At 38.7% G+C, this 23,348-nt stretch overlaps 1 protein-coding gene across 6 annotated transcripts in view; it reads right to left on the reverse strand.

The window, feature by feature from the left end:
• The window catches only part of SLC12A1 (solute carrier family 12 member 1), a 93,233-nt gene that overhangs the window by 16,136 nt on the left and 53,749 nt on the right, over positions 1-23,348 (reverse strand). For all 6 annotated transcript variants that reach the window (XM_029238597.1, XM_029238593.1, XM_029238598.1 and 3 more), the window contains 3 exons: positions 15,921-16,061; positions 13,320-13,426; positions 9,253-9,335 (listed from right to left, as the gene is read on the reverse strand). In XM_029238597.1, coding sequence (XP_029094430.1) covers positions 9,253-9,335; positions 13,320-13,426; positions 15,921-16,061 — 331 coding nt within the window. The remainder of the gene's footprint in view (positions 1-9,252; positions 9,336-13,319; positions 13,427-15,920; positions 16,062-23,348) is intronic.

Below are 23,348 nucleotides of genomic sequence, written 5' to 3' on the forward strand. Positions count from 1 at the left end.
GGTTTCTGTGTGCCTGTCGGAGTCCACATTGCTAAAAAGGGCCTCATGACACTGGAGTCTGGAATAAGAGTCAAGCTGTGTAAAATGTCCTGTCCAGGGTTTAGACCTACTATCCAAGCTTTTATGTTGCATGTAGCTGCCTTTTATCTTTTTTGGAGTCTGATTATGACGGAAAATTCCTAGCTGCTATGTAATCATTGCATCCCTCTCTGACCTTAACCTGCACTGAATCAGGGTAAATAAATAAGACTTTAAAGGCAATCATATGGCTGTGTTAAAGAATGATGGGCATTCTTGCTTACAGTCGTAAGGTGGCACTCTTTCAGATTCCCTCATCTTCTTGCCTACTAAAGACAGAGCCTTAGAAAATGAGCCAGGTTCCGAGGAAGAGAGTAGAAAACCTAGATTCAGTGTTACGAAACACTGGTAGGGCTACTGTAAATGTCAACCCTCGGAGCCTGTTGCCTTATCTATCTGGGAAGTGAAGCTATACAAACTCTAGATTTATCAATTTTGTACTAACTAAATCTGTCAGGACAGTCACATCCCTAGATGGTGCTGTTATTCAGCTACACAGAATTGTCTGGCCCCTTTCCAGGTGCTAGCAATTAATCTTTTGCCAGTGGCATGAGACTTAAGGTCAAATCACCCATGTGATTTCCCCAAAGCTTCAAAGGTTCTCAAGACCAGCAAGCAGCTATAGAAAATCTAAGAAATCAGATAGATGGTATTAAAGCTTAGAGTTGCTTACCCCTGACTTTCAAAAGGTGAACACAAGCTGCTTTGCACTGGGGGTCATAACCAATTACAGCTCTGCTCCTGGCTTTATGTGACATTGGGCAAGTCATTTACTTTTCCTATGCCTCTGATTTCCTATCTGTGAAATGGATTCTGTGAAATTTCTGTAATACTCCATATTTCCATAATATTCTTCCTCAACCTTTATTCCACTAACTATAACTATGTGACATAGAATAGAGTGCCTTGCCTTTCCCACCCTCCTAGCTTTGCAAAAAGAATAAACAGCTCCTGAACAGTGCTTTGTTGCTCCTTAGAGAACAAAGCAATGAGTACATTTCTATAGGCAGTGTATTGATGCAACTTCTGGAAATCGGCTTAGTCATGCAAAGCAAATCAAGTATTTTGAGAAGGCTGGGAGTTATTTTAGAATTTAATATTTATTTTACACTCTTGGGTGCCAGGGACTGTGCTGCATATTATTCATTCCCAAAAAACTCTGAGAAAGTTACTATTATTATCCTCATTTTGTAGATGAAGAAACTGAGGCTCAGAAAGTTTACGTAATTTGTCTGATGTCGCCCAGCAAATAACAGGGTTCCAGTGCAAAGAAGTCTGCTTGACTCCAAGTTCTGTACGCTCTCCTCTATGAAGACCTTCTGCTGTTGGCTTATTGCTATTATTTCAGGGTTGTTTTTATTAACTTCCAACTCTTTATCCTCAGATGAACCTAAACACTCAGGCACATGGTGTAATGCCAAGTTAATTCCCCAAAACTATGGTCCCCTCAAAATTGTCATTTTAAAGAGAAGACTCTAAGGATATGGGTACATATGACAGGCTGCCCCAGAAAAGCAGCATCACTGTCCTGGGTGATGGGTCACTAGCTATTACCCATTCTGTGGGTTGTTGCAGGGGTCAGCTATGGGGTAACCTGTTCTCTGCAGTCATCTGGAAGGCACGTATCTGTGAGCTGCTTTGGGGGCAACTGCAAGGGTTACACTGGGGAGGGGGTTCTTTTACTTTTCTTTTTGTAGCAGGCTCCAGCATACCCTGCGATTAGCCACTACTTGCCATGTTCTTTGTCCTCTAATTTGGACAAAGGAGGAAAAGTAAATAAATCCTCCTTTGTAAGGATTCAGCTGGCTGAGTGAACCGGGAGCTGCTCCAATAATTTGCTCAAAGGTATATACAAAGCCTATCCTGGACAGAGCAAACTGCGAAATCCCAGGCCTGAGAGACAAAACTAGACTTTGTGTGAATGAGTCAGATTCAGCAGTTCCCTCAAAGACGACAGAGACAGGGTGACAGAGTCAATTCTAAAGGCTAAAATCTGCCTGCTTGGACATCTTGGATTTTCAGATCCACACAGTGGTATGACCACTCACAGTGATTTTGCAAATTCTTATTAAAGTTAATTCTTAATTATTCATTTTGTAGATGATCTAAGGCCTCCTTCTGTGCACTCCCTCCTTTTCTCTTTTCAGTGCTAGGTAGAAGTGACATTTTGATTATCTGTTCTCCTGAATTAATCTGTCTGGCCTACTGTTTGCCTCTGTTTGCATGCGAAATCACGAGTAGACTTTGTCCAAACATTTCTTTCAACTGGAGTACTGGCTAGCTGACTTGCAAAAGTGTACCATTAATCACAGGAGACATAAAGCAAGGCAGTAGGAATAGATAGATGTAAACCGATTTCCACGAGGCTGACTGAAAACTACTCATTTCTTTACTGTTTCCACCACCACCACCATACACTGTGATGTTCAGGATTCACAGTGCCCTTTCCAATAGTATTTTATTTCATCCCAGCACCAATACTGGGATGCAGGCAGCGCTAGTAGCGCTAGTAGCATTCTCCTCATTCTCCCCATTTTGCTGTGAAGGAAACTTGGGTTCACACTATTCAAGCGATTTGTCCAAGGTTGCATAGCTAGTGACTCAGGTCTTCTGTTTCCAATTCTAGTGTTCTTCCTTCTACCGTCGTTCATCAGTGATATGCTCTGACTGCCAATATCTGTCTATTGAAAAAATACCCAGTATGCATTTTTTTGAAAAAACCATCCTCAAATTTCTGTCAGAGAAATTTCTGTAATACTCCATATTTCCATAATATTCTTCCTCAACCTTTATTCCACTAACTATAACTATGTGACATAGAATAGAGTTTTAAGATACACGTCTATTATAACCCCACTAGTCTGCAAACTCCTGGAGGGTAGCTTATGTCATATTTCATTACCACCATTTACTGAAAGTTTATTTTGTGGGAAGTACAATTCCAGATACTTTGCAGCCATCATATCCTTTAATCCAAGCAACAAATCTGTGAGGTAGGCACTATAATTACTCCCATTTGGATAGCTGAGTCTGAACCCAGGCCTGTCTGATTCCAAAACCCATGCTTAGGCTTCCCAGACTCCCTCTCACATTCTTAGTTGTGCCCCTGCCTTGCTAGTGCTCACCGCCATAATCACTCAAGAATAGTTTGTTGAAATAAAAGAACAGCTCAATTCTGTTCAGTACAGTTCAAAACATTTGACGGCATTATCTCTATAAAGGAAGAAAAACATGTGAACTGTTGTCAGGGGTGGGAGTGTGTACAGTATGTGTGTATGTAAGGGGGGTTGGTACAAAAGACAATGTTTGAAAGAAGTAGAGTTAACGCTATATACAGAGTTATAAAAAGAGGGGCCGATAGCAGCTGATGGTACAAACCAGGCTGGAATGGGACAGAAGGTAGGACAGGTGGGATTAATCTGAAGAATGAGCAGCAAGGAAAGGGCTCCTTACCCTGGAAAGGGCCACCACCTGGGCATCTGGTGGGACTCTGAATCTTGCATATTAGTTTCATGTTATATCACATTTACAAAGCCACATAGCTAGGGAGAGAGAGTAAAAGCCTGCCCTTCTCTCATGCCAAGATTAGGAGGATCCCAGAGGTTCTAATGATGGAAGAAAAAGCTTAGACTTTTACGATCTATCAGTTGAGAGTGAGTTTCTGAGTCTTCATACGTTCCCCAAAACAGTTCTCATAGGAAAAACAAAGAGTGAATCCCAAGCTGTATCCTCACGCAAATGCCAAAACCACTTGAACAGTAGTTTACTTTCTAGTCCTTTATAAACTGATTGCATGGTAACCAACTGGAGTGAGTATTTTGAAATTCAGTTTAGTTGTCAAGATTGCCTCAAATGGTCTATTTCCAGTCTTTTTTTTTCTTTTTTTAGCAATGTCTTTTAGAAATAGGCAGGAGTCTACACATTGCAGTTCAGTCTGAATCTGAAAGATAGAGAATAGTCAAATATCTGACAACAAAAGAGAGAGCAGGGGAACCCACTGAGGAATCGCGTATCCTCCAACTTCACAGCATCCTTTTTCTTTATTAATTATGAAATTATGATTCTTTCTTGATCAATCAGCTCAAAGCTGTAAATGCTTACATGAATCAATGTGCTGTACCCCAGGTGAAGTCTAGTTGAATTGAAGGCAGGAAGGAATCCTGCAGTGGTTGCCTTCCAATCAAGTAATTATTTACTACACTGCCATCTGTCTTTATTTTGCTAAGCCACTCTATCAGACACAGCAGAACCCTCGTGCTCTGAGATGGTCATAAATCGTGCAGTACTTACATGGAACACTTGACCGCAGTATATTGCAAATCACGTTTCATCACGTTATTTCCTACCAGTACAATTTGGACTCTATGTTGTAGTTGGCAAACTTGCTAAATACCCGTGGGAAGTGAACAATATGAAATACTGCATTTTTTTTGTGTTGTCAGGCGATAAATTGATTTCTTAAGAGAAACTATCAGCCATCAGTACTGGATGAGTTGCTGCACTATACAAGTAATAATGCTATGAGCATCAATCTTATTTACATAAAAAGTTATTCTCCTCGCATAAGCCTGAGACACAGTATAGAAATAATTGTCATTAGCTGGTAAATTACCTATAAAGTTGATTTCTATTCACTGCTTTATTAACTACAGTATATGGGCACTCTGAATTGCTAATATTTCCTTTAAATTATAATCTGTGATGACACTGTGGTGTCTGTTTTGGAAAAGCTATGATGATTATCATTAACATATTGTAATGCAATACTTAAGATTTATCAGGCTCTTATTAAGCCCTATATTACAGCATAATACAATGAAATGCAAGCTTATTTCTTCCAATTCAAAATCTAACATGAGGGTTGTGTCATAAATTACGTAACTTCACTTCAAAACAATGCATGGAAATGTGGGGTAAAGTTAATTTCTATCATTATGCTGTTGTTTTTCTGCATGTTCATGTATTTGTGTAACGCTGTTTTTTCATTTACTCTAGATAATTGGTACTTATAATTATTTTATTAGCATCCTACTGCATTTTCCTTTGTTGACTAAGAAGCAAAAATATTTCAAACATCAAAGTTGATATAAATTAGATACATCCCTTGGGAAATTAGAAGGGGATGCAGTTCACTGCCAGGATTCTTTCAGAAACATACAGAATTTGCTTGCTGTATTGCTTTATAGAACTAAATTGACGGTGCATTTTGGCAGATGGAGCAGCGAGGGGTGGGAGCTACATCACATCTGTCAGCTTGAAGAGATCAACATACAAAACAAATGCAAATGTATAATTTAATACAAATTGTATTTTGCATTCTCATTTTTTTAGATGGAAAAACAGTGCAGCACAAAAGGCCGAAAAATTAAAGTAAAATGTAGAAGGTCAACAGAACAGGTCTCTTCCTATTAGGTTCTTGTGATTGTCCTCAACATCATGTCTGTCTTACCACAGTCAGGCAGCCTGTATGCTGCGTTTTTGAAGGAATAGCCTTGTTCCATTCCCATCTCTCGGATTTTACCACTGCTTCTCATTATGTAAGTCATTTCCTCTCTAGCTCTCCTTTTAGAAAGGTAGAATAGAGGCTTCAAATAGACATAGGTTTGAATATTAGCTCTACTAATTACTAGCACTGTGAATCTTAGGGAAGCCTCAATTTTATTAGCTGTAAAATGGGGACGATTGTATTTTCCTTATAGGGTAGTTGGGATGATAACTGTTACATGTGAACATGAAGCATAACACATGGCACATAATAAGTGCTCAAAAATTTGAGCTACTGTTGCTACAGTGTATGAAGTTCTACTAGGAAGGAGTATAAATGAATCATGAACACCATGTAGAATTAGTATATCTGACCTGGAGATATAAAGGGTCTATGAAAAAGAAAAGGGGCATAAGAAAGGAAGGCTGAAGGCACCAAAGATAACCTTTATATTGCAATTTTGCATAGGATGGACTCTACTCTCAGTTTTATTTTTTAAAGCTCTTCATACAAAATCATAGAGCATACATATCAGATAGTGGTTCTCCATCGTTTACAAGTGCTTGATCTCTAATTTCTTCTTCTTTCTTCTCTTCCCTTGCAAGAAAAGAATTGTTGCATCAAAAAATTCACCTAATTCACTCATGTTCCCTTCTGTTAGGATGGAGACAATCGTGAAATGCCCAAATAGAATCTGAACCCATTAGGCACCTGCACTCTCAAATCTCTTGCAGGCTTTTCCTTTCTGTGAACCTATCCGGCGAAACCCTGGTCCTCTTTACCCTGGAGACCAAGTGTCGCTAGAGAAAAAGTGGACAGCTAGCAAAATTGCTCCAGCTACATAGAATTGAAACTATTGTGCATGATCTTCCTCAATTTACCACTCTTACAAATCCACATACCTCTTCATCAGTCCTCCCCTCTCTACTCTAATTTTAGAAGATGAAGTATTTTTCTTCTGTGTTAGGCCAACTCTTTCATTCATGCCCTTCCCTGGATTCTTCCTGTTCCTCCAGGACCTTACTCCATAGTCATCTTTCTTTACCCTCATCTTCAATCTCTCCTACTCTTGAGCCCATCTTTTTCAGCCTGGAAACAAGCCTTGCTCCCATTCTAAGGTCTATAGGTCTCCCTGTAGTAACCCTCCTCAAACTCATTCCTCTCCTTAACTTCCAGACTTCTCATATGGTGGGCCACATCCACATTCTCTGCCTCATCATCGCATATTCTCTCCTTAACCTGCTGCATTCGGGATTCTGTCAACACTGCTCTACAGAAATTGTTCTAAGATGATCTGTGCCATGTCAATTATATTTCATTTGCACTTTTACTGGTATTTTTTGCTGTACTTGACAATGCTGATGATTCTTGTCATTCTGAGCACTCTGCTCCCAAGACTTCCATGACAACACAGACTCCTGGTTCCTTTACTTTTCTGGCCACCCCTTCCCTGCTCCTCCTTGGGGACCCTTTTCCTGTGCCTTGGGGCTCTTGACTATACACACTTTGGGGGTTATATTTTCCAGTGTCACAGTTTCAATTTTCACCTTAATTATGATGTCTCTTGTATTAATTTTGGTGGGGCTGTCATAACACATACCATAGACTGGACAGAACACAACCGAAATTTATTTTCTTGCAGTTCTGGAGACTAGAAGTCCAATGTCAAGGTGTTGGCAGGGTTGGTTTCATTCTGAGGCCTCTCTCCTTGGTTTGTAGATAGCCATCTTCTCCCTTTGTCTTCACATGATCTTTCCTCTGTGCTTGTCTGTGTCCTGTCTCCTCTTTTCATAAGGACTCCATTCATATGGGATTAGGACCAAACCTACTGATCTCATTTTACCTTACTTACTTCTTTAAAGGCCCTGTCTCTAAATACAGTCACATTCTGAGGTTAGGACCACAACATACGAATTCTGGAGGACACAGTTTGACCCAAAACATCTAAATCGACATCTCCAGCTCAGATTTCTCCTTCAAGACCAGGACTGTCTAAATGCCTATTGGACAGTTCTGGTAGGATTTCCCACAGGACCTTGTTTAAAACTGAACCAGACATCTCTTCATTAAACCTGCTCTTCCTCTTGTGTTTCCCATTTCCATTGGTAGCACCACCGTTCATTGTCAGCCAAGGAATATTTTTTCACTCCTCCCTCTCTCATATCCCACACATCCTATCAAACCTAAAATGCTGCTCTTTGTACCTCCAAAGTACTCTGTCCTTTTTTCTCCATCCCCTGAGAGGGGCTGCTCTAGTCCAGGCTGTCACCTTCTCTGGCTTTGATTATTACAAAAATCTTTTTGGCTTGTGTTTCTGTCTCTATTCTAGTCCTCTTCACGTCCGTGCCTCATGTAACTGAAAGAGTATGAGCTCTAAAACTCAAATTTCACCATATTATTCCCTCACTTAAATCTCTTCAGCAGTTCCTCATTGTCTATAGAACATGGCCCACAATTTTTAATATGACAGATGAGCCTTTTTCAGGATCTTATATCAGCAGCTTCGTTTCACTATTGTCTGCTTCATACTTTTTTTTTTTTTTTAAGGGCGCTTCCCGGACCAGGGCTGGAACCTGTGTCCCCTGCATTGGCAGGCGGATTCTTAACCACTGCGCCACCAGGGAAGCCCCATACTTTTCACTTCAGTTACACAAATCTGCTTTCGGTTGCCCATATACCCCATTCCTCCATATTCCTGTGTCTTCACATTTTTGCTAATGCTCTCCTCTTTGCCAGGAATGCTGTTGATCAAACTCTCATTTTTTTCTCTCCCAACATTGCCTGGTTAACTCCTTCTCATCCACTAGATCTAAAATCAAAGGTAATTTCCTCCAGGAAGCCTTTTGGAGTTAAGTGCCCCTTTTCTCTTTCCCATAATACCCTATTATCACACTAACAGTACACCCATTTTCATCATGGGGCTGTGAGTGTCTTGAGATTACAGACTCTTATTAGTCTTAGTCTACCCAGCACTGACATATACACCATGCCTGGTACACAAGAGGTACCTTCTGTTTTAGTGTCGTGTTGTCAGTGGACTCTATTGTGAAGTTTAGCTAAAGAGATAAGTAATGGATTAGAGTTCTATCTTAATATTTTAGCGACTCTTTAGGTGTGTCCTTCACTCCATACACGAGAGGATGTGTTTAAACTCTAAGACTAAACAAGTAATATATGGAATCCTCTACAGGGAAAAAAGCAGAATCACTAAACTGAATTAGCCTTTCGGCCTCTGACTTAGATTGGTGATTCACAGCATGATACATTCAGGCTCATTTCCATGTTAGCTACAAACCAGATCATAGACTCTTAAAAACAAAATACATGGTTTTCTGAGGAAAGAATCTTCATTTTCTGAAACATCTTGCAAAAATCAATTTGGCAGTTTATTTTACCAAAGGTATTTATTTTTAGTGATGCTAGCTTTGTGGTTTTGTGACGAGAAGAATAAATGATATCTTCCCTGAATTATTCTGTATTTTTGGTTAGCAGGACAAAGGCCACTTGCATTAGCAATGAGGAAAACACGGGGAAAGTGTACACACCTCGTGTCAGCACAAGAACGTGAGCTGCACTGTTGGGGGTTTTGTCTGTATTGGGTACTGTGCTATCCCCAGAACCTAGAACAATGCCAGGCAGGGAGTAGGTGCTGAATGAATACCTATTGGTTGAATAAAGAAAATACATACCTTGCACCTGAAGAACCTGGGAGATGTCAAACCCTTGGCTGATTCTGACTATGACAACACCAATCTCAAAATCAAACGCATCACTGAAAGTGGAAGCAAAATGGTTAGTGATTTAAATGACTCCTTTAATCCTCAAGATTTGGGCTAATACTGAACTTGCTTCTAGGATTTTAGTGTAATTAAACTCCAAAAATTCACCTTCAAACATAGCCAGGAGCTGATAGCCTTTTCTGTTTGTTTTCCCTTGATGTCTTTTAAAAATGTATTTTGAGTAAAGATAACTAACTCTTATTCAAACAATACTGTCAACTAGAATTTTGATTAAGATTAGAATTTTGATTATTTAAAATACTTGATTCTTTTCTAATGTAAACAAAACCATAGCTGAAATATTTAGAACAGAAGTTTCAAGGCTGCACAGAGCCTTTGAAATTATCAGTCAAACCTCTTACCCATTGAGGAGGAATCCTCCAACGTTTTGGACATCAAGTTCCCAGTTAAAAATGTCTCCAGTTCCTCTAGGGAACTATTATCATTGACTTTGGAGAGACCATTTAAAGCAACACTTTTTCATGGCAACTCTATCCTGTTGAAATGGGCAGTTGTGCCTTCTCTAAACCCAACCCAATGGAATTAGATTATCTAGGAGGGAAAGAAAGCCTTGCTCTTTTAACTGTGTTCTCGCAGAACATTTTTTCTTTGCCCTTAAGTATTGGGCAAACTGATTAGTACTTTGAGTTCATTTGAAGTATTCTCCTTGGGAGTTCCTTTGTTCAATCGTTTATGGATTGAACGAAGCCCAAGGAACCCTTCCATTTGGTTGTCCTTTCCCAGAAACACTGCAGTTTGTGATTGCCTCACGATATGCAAACAAGTCTCTAGCCAAAGTAGACCTGAATTTTCAAATAGTGATATAAGTTCAGTATAGTATGAATATCCATTCAAAAATTGAACCGTAAGTGAACTTCACTTAAAAAAATAGATCCATTCTAGCAAAAGTGCCACAAGGTAAATTTTAGATAAATCTTGTTTGAGGTGTCCTTGATTATAAAAAATAGTGTGTTCCACAAAAAATATCTGGGTTCTGCGTTAGGCAGAATAATTGTGGATCCCCAAAGGCATCCACATTCTAATCCCTGGAACCTATGAATATGTTACTTTACATGGCAAAAAGGACTTTGCAGGTGTGATTAGGTTAGGGACCATGAGATGGGGAGACTATCCTGGATAATGTGGATGGGCCCAGTGTAATCACAAGGGTCCTTAAAAGTGAAATTGGGAGGCAGAAGAGGAGGTCAGAATAATGTGGTGTGAGAAGGACTTGACCCGTCAAGAGCTTTGCAGATGGAGGCAGGGGCCATGAGCAGTGGGCAGCCTCTAGAACCTAGAAAAGGCAAGCCCAGGAATTCTCTCTTAGAGCCTCCAGAAGGGAAAACAGCTCAGCCCACACCTTGATTCCAGCTCAGGAAGTTAGTGTCTGAGCTTTTTTTTAAAATTGAAGTATAGTTGATTTACGATGCTTTATTTGTATCTGGTGTACAGCAAAGTGATTCAGTTATATATATATATATTCTTTTTCATATTCTTTTCTATTATGGTTTATTAGAGGATACTGAATATAGTTCCCTGTGCTATCCAGCAGGACCTTGTTGTTTATCTATTTTATAGATAGTAGTTTGTATCTACTAGTACCAAACTCCTAATTTATCCCTCCCTCACCCCCTTTCCCCTTTGGTAAACCTAAGTTTGTTTTCTAAGTCCATGAGTGTCTGTTTTGTAAATACATTCATTTGTATCATATTTTAGATTCCACATATAGGTGATATCATATGGTATTTGTCTTTCTCTTTCTGAGTCTCAGACTTTTAACCTATGTATTTGTAAGCTAACACATTTGTGTTTTAAGTCATTAAGTTTGAGGTAATTTTTAATGGCAGCCCATGGAAACTAATACAATTATTTTAATTAAAATTAAACCATACTTAATATTACAGAAATTTAAAATCTTTTAGTCAAAGAAAAATGGTAAAATATTGTACTATTGTAGTGCTACCCCTTTATGTTAATACTAATACTGTGCTTTCCATCATAAAACAGAACAGAACGAAAAAGTTAGAAAGGGAAATACAACATGGATGTCTGATTGTCTTCCTTCTGTACTGACCCCAGTGCTGTCATAATAAAGTCATTTAGCTTCACCAAACCAGCTAAGTTTTATACTATTACAAATTTGAGCCACCTTAACACTGAACTTTATTACCAAGAAGACCAATCATTAATTTGGTACAAACGCCAGAAGTCTCCTCAGCTTGATATTACTGGGTTTGATTATTTTGGTCCTTTGAATTTTTAGAATGTTTTGGATGGTAGGGAGTTTGGAAGACGAACTCAAATAATTTTGTATCAACTGATGGACTCTTTGACTGAAGATTCACGTATTTCTTCCTATTTGCTCCACCCTTTTTTTGTTCCCAAAGGTGAGGACAACATTTTACTGAAGAATCTGGATGACAGAGTGTGGATCTAATCCATTTCTAAGAATGTCTAGTCAGTGATTTAAAATATGTCAAAATGCTGTTTGCTAAGCCTGGCAAAATTCTGTCCCTGATCACCTGGTTTAGCCTTAACCTACTGAACTTAGAGCACCAGCAGGAGCCAGATAGCAGCATGTGGCATCCAGCCTTTATATGTTTAGGGAACACAATTCAGGAGGATACATTTAATACATGGGTTCCCCAGGTTAAGAGGACTGTTAAGTGAATGTTTGTTTGGTCAGTAATGCATATAATTTCAGAAGATGAAAATTATTTTCTTATGCTTCTTTTTGATAGGACTAATATTAGAATACTTTTGTTATGTTCCCTAAATCTCCCCCAAATAATGGTAAATGTGATGCTCATTCTAGCAGGGGCCGGAGGACAGATCCTAGTATAAGGAGCACTGTGTATATGCTCGCTTTGCAGGGATGAGGATTTCTTTCCTGTGTATTATGGATTTTTAAGTGCAGCCAGACCTCTCAGCACGTTCTCCGCCCTGTGGTATGAAATCAGAGCGAAGTCAGAACCCAGACAGAGGAAATCTTCCATTTTCAGAGCTGTTGACACAAAAGACGGCTGTTAGGGGTAGCTAACATTGCCCCCCTTGAGACAAAGCTGGTTAAGTATGTTCAGGCCTGGAAGAAAGGCTCAATTTTCTAGAATGGTCACTGAGGACACCCTGAGCTTCTCTGTATGTGTAGAATTTGTTTTCTCTTACTCAAAAGAAGGAACCAAGCCAGGTAATACTTTGTGTATTTATATACTTTTGGAGGTCGCATAGCATTGGGATCATTAGTTTAAACTTTGAATTCAGTTGGTCCTGGGTCAGAATTCCAGCTTTGTCACTTATAAAACTCTGTCATTTTCTGCATTTTACTTAATTTTTAATGTCTACTTTAAAAATGGGAACAGTACTTCCCATTTGAAGCACTTACTTCAAACGCTTCTTGTGAGAATTTAGTGGGATAATTCACGTTAAGGACATTAGCCTGGCACTGGCTAGTCTTTTAAGGATTCTCATTATTATCCCTTTCCCAAGACTTCTTCAATTTTTAGATATTAGATGTCATATACCTTTTAAAACTCACTTTTTGTCTATAAACCAACACTGCTACGTCAGCGAAGGGAGAGCTGAGGCTCTGGGGTAGTGAACTCATTATCCAAGGCTCAGGATAAGACAACGACTGAATTGAGCACACCAGTCAACCAAAGATCCAAGTGTTTTGAAAGAACAGTTCCTTCCTTACCTAGCTGTCCTTTGCTTTTGCTCTTATAAATAGGTTTTAAGATTGTAACTCTTAATATTTACCTTTTTCTTTGACACCAAATTTCCCCAACCCTGCCTCCTCTGATGCTGTGATCCCCTCAAGTTCTATTATATTGGCAGTGTTTTCTCACTTTGGTAAAGAATTCAGAGTACCAGGGGAATGTCTTCTTCTCAGGCAATTTATTCTGTACAACAGTGTCAGTTATGTACTGCCCTGGTTAGTGCTTTATAAGCAAGAGCACGTCTTGAAAGCCATCACTTACTGTATGATTCCCACGTAGTTTTCAATCTCTGTCAGGGGAGCCTTCCTCCAGTTTTTTTTATATCCAATCACCAGAGTGTTTGGTTTCATTCTTCCTAAGCCTGAGGCCTAAACAGAGGAGATAAACACATGGGCAATCCTTACCAGGCCGGGAAACTACCACTGCAAGTGAAAAAGAATGTCCAAAAGAGCACTGAAGTAATGTTCTGAAGATTAGATTACATTTTAGTGCATGTCCTTCATGCCTGTACTCAAGCATAAAATAGAAAGATTAGTTCTAAATCATCTCAGCCATAAATGGATTTTAGATGACAGAAATGAAGCTTTTCTAAATTAGCAGTCATTTGCATTTCTTCTGATACACTCATTAAAATGGTTCAATAATTTAAAGTCAAGTGAGGATCGGCTTATCTGTTGGCATGCGTGTTGTAACTTCGTGGTTCAAAGCTCATTTCCACCTGCTATATCCATAATGTCATTAGCAATAAAATCCATGTTTGGAAAATTCTTATATAGAAGGATCGCTGAAACTTCTACTTACATTATTTATTGAAGAATAACTGAACTATGTTTCCAGAACCTAAATCTCTTACATGACGGTATCATGAATAGCCATCTTCCATATCAGAAGTTTCATTCCCCCCATTAGATGACAGAATACGGCTTCCAGTTAATTAAATTTAATCCGGCAATATTACTGAACACCTATTAATTGCAAAGTGCTGTGTTAGGTGCTGTGAGAGAGTAGTGAGGCATATTCTTGGGCCTGAAGGAGCTTAGAATAAGGTTGAGGTGATGAGATATATAATAATTATAATTCAAGTGCAAATGCAGTAGGAAATCATATGGAAGCATAAAGGAAGAAAATTTAAATTCCAGCTAAGGATTCATGAATGGTTTCATGGGAGAGGTGGCATTTGTTTTGGATCTTGCAGGTTGGTTAGATGTTGACAAGTAAAGGTAAGGAGAGCAGTGGAAGTGAAGGAAGGATATTCTGGGTTATGGGAAGAGTGAAACAAATGATCAGAGGGGGGGTATTTTAGAGGGGACAGTAGCAAGTGGAAAGAGATTGGCATTGATGGAGGGTTCCTGAAATAAACTTTGCCTCCACCACATTTGGTGTATTGCCCTTAGAAATGTACAGGTAGCAGAACAGCTCCTCTTAGAGCTGTCATCTGGCCCCTGGCAGGTGCACGGCAGTATAGATGTAGTCTTTTCCATGACTGCAGTTTGGGGATGTGGTCATTCATGCCATAATTTCTTTATTCAAAATGCTGTAGTTGTCGGTGCTTCCCTTTAATGCCACTCTGTCCTGCCCTTTCTGTCATGACCCCTCTGTGCTCCGCCATTTTTCTTTGAAGAAATTCAGGTGAACAAGCTTTATGCACTGTCGAAATTTTTTACAGTTTCTTCTGGATTAGCACACGAATTGTTTTCCATACCAATGTCCTTTCACTCCCTCTTCTTATTTTGTGTCTGTCCTCTCATTCCTAGTTGAAATTTATTATTTTACTAATCTTACATGATAATTTTACATTAAATGTGTAACCTTCCCAACGTATTTAACCAAAGAGCTACTGAAAAGTAACTCACTACTGAAAGAAAAATCAGCATCTTGCAATGACACCTATTTCTGTGGTTTATCAAATTAAAAACAGATGAAAAGAGACTCATGGGGGTACTGGATCTTTCAGAAATGGTTTCTCTGCAGACAGAAATGCATCAAAAACTCTTACTCTCCAAAATATTACAATTTAATCAACATGTTTTCTCTCTTGCCTGTATAAGCCATCAGTTACCTGGAAGCAGTCCTGAATTTTGACACTCCTGTAGGTGGCAATTCTAAAACCTAAATACATCATTTAGTATATGTAGAATCAGGTTTTTCCAACCATACTAAAGCCCAAATTATTAGAAAGCCAAGCCCTATAATTCTGAGTTTCTCTTGGATTGTCTTAGGATTCCCTGACATTCTAAATTATGAAAATCGGAACTAGGGAAGGACTCTATATATTTATTATAGAAGGTGAGGAAAAAAGGGAAGAATAAGGGAGAAAAGATGGAAGGACTGTGGGCTTTAGTGTTGAACCACAGATATTATTACATTTTATTTAACATTCTGGAAATAATTTAGGAGGAGAGGGAGATTTTATGCCTGGGATCACCAGGAATTTATTTAGTCCAGTCTTGCAGCTGCCCTCACACCATTTGCAAAAGAAAAAAGGAAAAGAATGCCTGACTTGAGCATTGCTATATTCAGTATGAGATGTAAAAATAGTTTGAAGTTTTAATAGGATCTTGAATGTCAACGATCAGAACAAATTTGCATTTCAATAAGTATGGGGACAGAATATATGCTGTTGGCCAAAGGCAACCTCATTTTCCATTTCCAGTGAATCACTCCTAGTTCATTGTAATAGAGCCTCTCTGCTTCTGTTTTAGCTTTGCCTATCCCCAGGAATTCAAAATGAATTCCTTAACCATCTGCATTGATCTCTGATGCTAGTCTGCCTAACTGGAGCCATTCCATTTGGGAGCTTCATTAAAACAGAGTGCTAATTGTCTTTTGCCTCTGTACTCATTCCCTCAATGCCAGCCTTACCTGAAGGAGACTTCGGACACCGTCCCTGAAACAATATGCTGCCACTGCTGCATAAAAAGCCTTGATTTTGTTTTTTATAAGCCAGGCCTGCTTTTTTGCCATGCCACTGTTCATCTCTTTAACACACAGCTTGCGCGGTCCCTGCATGACACAATCAAATATTGGTTAGAAGCCCTGGTATTATACATCACGCTGCTGTTCTTTTCTAAAGGACAGAAATAGCCAGCAATGCCCCCATTGACTTAAGAAATGGGAAAGAGGGGGAAACACCTCACTAAACAGGATTCACAGAAACTCGGCCTTCTGGAGAGGACCTGGGTTGCTCACAGTTTTCAGTTTCCATGCAGAATGTCTAGATGTATTAGCACCTACTTAATTAACTGCCTCATGTCAAAAGAAAGAGCTGAGGGCATCATGGCACGTGAGAAAAACACTGAAAACGTGATTGAAGAAGTTCAGGATAAATTCACAATCAACCTTCGACTCAAAAGCGAGAGCCACATTTAGGAACACCAAGGAAATCTCAGCTAGAGCCCAGTTTCAAGAAATGCGACAGCACTCTTGGGAGCCAAAATATGGTGAGCTGCAAATCCTGGCAGGAACTACCACATCTTGACAATTCTGTTAGGCCCATTCATTGCTTTTCGTGTATGGTGAAGACGCCTTTGTACCACTTTTCCCTGTGTAATGTTGACATACTCCTATTCGAATTAACATTTCCCACTACTCAATGAAGTTGGTGGGATTAGAAATTCACATACCTATGGCATAGGAAGAACAGATTAATAGAGAAGGAGGCAGGTGTTGCGGCGGTAGGTGAAGCATTTTATAATTCCAAGATTTGAGTTCTGGAAACTCATTTTAATTAAAATTTCTGTTCCTGTTTCTTCTTCCTTAAATGTCCAAGCTAGCGCTATTCTTTGCATGTTTCAAATCAATCCCAAAGGTATTTCTGATTATCTACCATGTGCCTGACAAAGGTACAAATGTACTATTTTTCTGGGAAGTTCTTTCAATTCATAGAGAGATTTGGTATTTTACTGAATTGTCTTAGATTTCTTACTAACCACCTCAGATCTTGGTGAAAGGCAGTGAGCAGGACTGGAATGGGGCTTAAGATTCTAAATTTCTAACAGACTCCCAGATGACACAGGTGCTGCTCGTCCTCAGATCATGCTTGGAGTTGTAGTCTTAGAGGGTCTTGGACTGGAGAGAAAGGGCGTGGTGTGTATGAAAAAGATATCAGGTTCTGTGGTCAGACAGAACTGGCTTCTAAGTTTGGCCACTTTGGAGGTAGTTAATGATGTCTGAGCTTTGATAAGTTATTCCGGAAACAGGGATCAAATAGCTATCCTGCAAGGTCATCTCAAGCAGTCATGATAAACTACCTAGTATGATGTCTGGAATATAGTAAGTGCTCATCCAAAGTTGATTTTTATTATAATAAAAGAGTTTTCACAATCTTGTTGAAGTCCCAGACCTTATTCCACCACTGTGTCTGTTCTATAACAGAGCTGAAAGAGTGCTCAACTGGGAGCTGGAGTGTAGGGTTTAGATCTGGCTCTTGGCACTGTCTAGCTGATACCCTGGGTATGCCATTTGTTTTCTCTCAATGTGGGCTCTACATTTATAACAATAAGAAAATTATCTAGGCCATCACTGTCCAGTATGATTAGCCCTTATGCACATGTTGATATTGAGCATTTGAAATGTGGCTAGTCCATACAGAGAGGTACTGGAAATGTAAAACATACACTGGACTTTGAAGCCTTAGTATGAAAAAAAGAATGTGAAATATCTCATTAATACTTTTATACTGATTGTATATTGAAATGATAATAATCTGGATGCATTGCATTTACCTGTTTTTACTTTTTTTAATTGGCTACTAGAAAATTTTTAATTACACTTGTGGCACATATTATATGTCTATTATACAACACTAGTATTCTCTGGGGTCACTTCCATTTTAACATTTTGTTTAAATTGGGTCAGATTCTTTTTTGTGCTCCGGACGCGCAGGCTCAGCGGCCATGGCTCACGGGCCCAGCCGCTCCGTGTCATGTGGGATCTTCCCGGACCGGGGCACGAACCCGTGTCCCCTGCATCGGCAGGTGGACTCTCAACCACTGCGCCACCAGGGAAGCCCTTTTGTACTTATTTTTACCAGAATATTTTCTAGAACTTACCAACATATCAAAACAGTTTGGATAACTTACATTACAGTTAAAAAATAAGAATCTCCAATGAAGATGGAGAAGGTAAAGTCATAGGAAGGATAGTTATTAAACCAGAAGACCTAGCCTGAGGAAACATGTCATTATAGATCAAATTTTGCTCAGGGTTCTAACTGTCAATGCATTTCAACCACTAGTCCTTCTTGGTCATCCTAGACACTATCAACTGCAAAGGAAAGAAGAAATATTTTATTCAACGAAGCTGAATGGTAACAACAACCATGACACAGAAGAATAACCAACAGCTAGGAAAGGTATCAGACTATGAGTATATTGAGTTGTACCACAATGACTTTGAACCCCTGGGGAAACTGGCACTTATTTCAATAAATATAGTCTAATATATATCTATTAGTATTACAAAAATCCAAATTAAACATTAATTGTGACAGAGAGATTTACTTTAATGCCTAAATTTGCCATATTGAGACGTCATAAAAATATTTCACGTAGAATCTCTCTTGGCTAAAAGCAATTATAATATCCTTGTAGCACACTTATTAATGTGAGGCAAGGCTACAATACAAATGTAGTATGGAAAAAGCAAACTAACAGAAAGGGAAGACACGCTGGAATATAATTATTGAACATTCAAATACGTCATAGTCACAAAAATGAATTTAACCACCCAATTAAAATATTATAGAGATTAGCTCAGTTAGGATCCAAAATATGAGTATATAAATTAATTCAGGATTTGAACAAAGAAGCTCTAAAATTTTTGTATGTATTATAACTTTGACATCGATTGAGAAAGGGGTAAAGGAATTCTAATTATTTAGTCTGGAGAAGAAACTGACGTGACACTACTTCAAATAAATGAATATTATGAAAAAGAATTTGCAAAGGATTTCCAATATTATTGGGATCAAATAGAGGAACTTGGGCCAAATGCAGTGTTCCTTCCAACTCTTATATTTTAAAACGTTAAGAGTCTTATTGCTCTGTCTTTGCTTTCCTTGCCTCTCTGGCTGGAACTGTGGGAAAAAAAATTTTTCCTTTTCTGATTTGGCGCATATTTCATCTCACCATGCATCCTAGTGCCCAGTCATAGGTCACCTCATTCTTCCCATGTTTTGTCATGTCATTATTTTGTTAACATCATGACAGAGACTTAATGACTATAAGAGAATAAATTCATCTAAAAAAAGCATTTTCTTCTAGATGGAGGTGAAAGTTGAGATTAAAAGAAGGATGACAATAGAAAAAAAAAATGAAAATTTTTTTTTTCCCTGGGTTATCTATGCTTGAACTGCCCTCCATAAGCCGTAGAGTTAAAAGTTGGTTGTCTTACCTGAATTTTCTAATTTTCTTAAGAGATTCTCCAAATTCAAAGAGAGTTTTAGGTTTTATTAAGATATTTTGTAAATTTTCCAACAAAAAAAAAGAGAGAGAGAGAGAGAAAGGGTAACAGGATGATATCTTGTTAAAAGGGGATCTATATGAGGAAGCTGGTCAAAGGTTATTCAAGGTTATTGAATAGTTTTTCAAAAGTTATTCAGGACAATCAAGGTTTAAAGAATATTAATGAGTAGGAAAACATTAATCAAAATAGATCTACATCTTGGTACACATAGGTGAAATGACTAGAAGAAAATCAGTCAAACTCAGATAACATTGCCTTTGGAGACAGATCCCTGGGGCTGAGCAGCTATAAAGGGGACTTTAGCTTGATGTGCAGTGGTTTATTTCATTTAAAAAGTGAGTGGAAACATCTAAGAAAAATGCTAACTGTTGTTAATTAGGAGAAGTAGAATATGGGTGTTGTTTTATTGACTATAGTTTCGTCATATGAAATTGCCAATATTCAACAGCTTTTGACATCCAAAAATGTAAATTTCACATGATTCAACCTAATATTTTTCTTAACGCTTCAAAATAAAAAATAGAAGCAATCTAAAAAACAAATCTTTATTTTTCAGCCAACACAACACAATGTACTTAATAAAACATGCCACTGTAAACATGAAAGCCTTTTGCAGTTTTAAGACAAAATTTAGAAAAGAAGTAAGTGTTGCATTTTCTGGCAATAACGACTTTATCTGATTGGCATTTTAAATCCCAGATCAATTGGGCCACCTTTCCGTCTTTAAAGTATATTTGTTTTAATTAAAAAAAAAAAAAAAAAACCTTCCTTTAAATGCAAAACTGAGAAGTATATGAGTGAGTGACTGCTGAAGCACGATGCCTTTTCACTTGATGAGCTGACAGTGTAATATTTTTAGAACTGAATGTAGTGTACCCAAAGAATTAAGGGTACGTAAGTCCAAACTAAGTAATCTGCAATGATTGGTTTTACTATCTCTCCAGCTTCTATGAATAAGTGAGGAAACTAACTGACAAAGAAAGACAGTGTTTTTTAAGCCATGGTACACAGGGTAGAATTGGTGGAGATCACAACCCTTGACTTAATATTCGCCTGTTGCTGAACCCACTGAACTTGGCTATGCTCAGAAATGCGAAGGGGTGCTAGAAGGTGGAATCCTATTCGTAGTCTTCATATGGTGAGGGGAGTGAGGCACACAAGAAAAAGAAAATTATGTGTTGACTATAAAGGCTTCTGGGATATAAGTGTATCACTGACTTATTATAAGGTAATTTACAGGAGAAGAATAGACATTATTTTAAGTTACCAAGCTGGATTCCTTAAAAAGTATCCCCCAATTTGCCCTGATGAGGGGTCCCTCATTTGAAATCTTTAGGCTTAGTAGAGTAAGGCAAGAGGTAGGAAGAGGCTCTGATGGGTGAGTGTAAGAGTTAGTTGAATAGTTGGAAGGCTACAGTGCGGGCTTGGGGCCCAGCAAAAGAATAATTCTTAATTTCAACTTCAGCAGCTTCCAGGGCTACAATGTCTAGTCCTTTAAAAATGCCTCTTTGCAGGAAATGGCAGCTGGGGGCATATGTTTTCTGTCTACCCACCAGCATCGAAATGCCAGTGAGCTCTGAGTCTTGCTTCTTCCTTGTAGTGTATGGCACTTCATGTCAGCACTTCACGTAACTGGAGTTCACCAGAGGGATGGAGCACAGAGCCTGCTGTCCGGTGATTATTTGGGTGGGAGTGCGTATCTCACTATTCTGTCCTGATCAAGCCATTGGATACCTAAGAGTCCAAGATCCAAAGTTTTGACCTGGTTTCTCTAAGAGAGGGTGTTTTAGGTTTCTGTTGAAGGGGATATATTTTCAGAATGAAAATGTTAACCGTGGTATATCGAAAATATACCATAATAATAACTATCAACAGTAGCAACTAAAATTAATTGAGCATTTACTATTTGACAGACACTGAGCTGACTACTAGAAAGCTTATCTTACAGATTTCTCACAACTCTGTAACAAACGTAGGTGCTATCATCATATCATCATCATCATTATTATTATGCCCATTTTATACCTGAGAAAACTGAGGCATAGGGAGAATAAATTATGGGCCCAAGGGACTCACAGCTAATAGGTGGCAAAACAGTGATTCAGAACTTGACTGTGTGTCTCAAAAGTCCATAAGCATGAGCTTCCTAGAGTTAAAAATTAAATTGTTATCTCTCAACATCATTGTTACCGTTTAACCTTCGCCACAAGGTTGGCCTAACCACCAACCACTATGCTTTTGGGAAAAAAAATTTAATGGTAGGTCAACTTCCACTACATCCCCTTCCATCTGTTTCTTTGCAAAGATGATTGACAACTGAGCATGGGGTTGAAAAATGCTGACAGCATCTGCAGCCCCAGGAGCTCACAGAGAGTAGCTAACTGGAAAGTCATTAACTGATACAGTAACTATTTTCTGTCCCCAAGAGAACCTCAGCACCTGGGAGCAAGGCTCTTGGGCCTTACTCAGAGGGACCAGCACAGTGATGTATAAAGTGGTCCAATATACATGTCCAACAACCAGGGCCATTAGAGATACAGACCTAAGTACCTATTTCACATGAAATGATATTCCAGAATCATACTGTTTTTTATTACAGTTAAAGCAGCAAAGGGTTAATTTAAAGTAATATCTCATCTCTATAAAAAGACCTTTTCTCCCTTGCTAATACATGACTGTTTATACTCCAAGTTCATTTCTCCTGTCCTAAAGATATTTTATTGCCTGCTAAACTAAGTTTTCTCTAAATTGCTAGAGAAGAAAAACCCCCCAAACTGCTTATTCCATCAAAACTGGCTCCTGTATTTTATTGGCCAAAATGAAATCCATTAATCCAGGGCACCAAAGATGAGAGAAGGGTGCTTGATAAGATTTTTAAAAATCCTCTGGAGTCACTGTTGGTCATTACTTAACCTGTCAATCTTATGTAGTCAGTAGGATTCCCTCTACCGCCTACGGGATTATTACATTGAGTTATATTGTTTGAGTTACTATCACATAAGCACTTAGAGGAAAGAGAATATGACCATCTTGCTTCATATTGCATTTAGAGTATTGCCAAGTGTAAAAAGATGTTTAAGTGCTGGTCATGATGACATGTGGTGAATTAACCCCTGCATCATTGCACAGTCATCTGGCCCCAGGGTTACGTAGCCTCCTGACAGCCCTATTCCCTGGCAAGTATTGGAAGTTTAGGGAGTGGTATCTGATTCTAACAGCACCCTCAGGGATACAAGTCTGCTAAGGCTTTCTCCTCATGCTGTAACACAGAGCACAATTGGTTGACTTGGACCGATGTGCTGGCTCTGTCACTTTCTTGTCATGTGACCCTGTGCATAATTTAATTTTCCTGAATCTCGCTTTTCTAATCAGTATAGTGAGAACAGGGCTTCTTTTCCTCTCTGCCTCACTAGACTGTTATGTAGATTGAAATAAGAAAAACTGTAGGAAAACACTTTGAAGAATAGGTAAGTACAATAATAATACACTGGCACTGTTGAGGATTTTGAGTGGTATGTGAGCATGAGAGAGAGAGAAACAGGGAGACATACACACAGAGAGAGAGCACGTGAGAGCACACTGTGCGAATACAAGTAGAAGTAGCTGGTTTGGAGAATTTAGACTTATTATTTTGTTATAATTTTAATGCTTTCTCCTCACTTTATAGATTGATGATTGGTCAATAATTATGGTTAAATGTCTAGCATCTACTTTGAATACCTCCTGGGAAAACCATGAATAAGTTATCATTAGTCTACCACATACTTCCTGAACAAAAAAGGAACTCATTCAGCTCTGAATATTTATCTAAGGCATGGAAAACTT

The sequence above is a fragment of the Monodon monoceros genome, unplaced genomic scaffold (assembly GCF_005190385.1).
Source record: "Monodon monoceros isolate NGI ecotype Baffin Bay Population unplaced genomic scaffold, NGI_Narwhal_1 Super_Scaffold_21, whole genome shotgun sequence".
NCBI classification, from domain to species: domain Eukaryota; kingdom Metazoa; phylum Chordata; class Mammalia; order Artiodactyla; family Monodontidae; genus Monodon; species Monodon monoceros.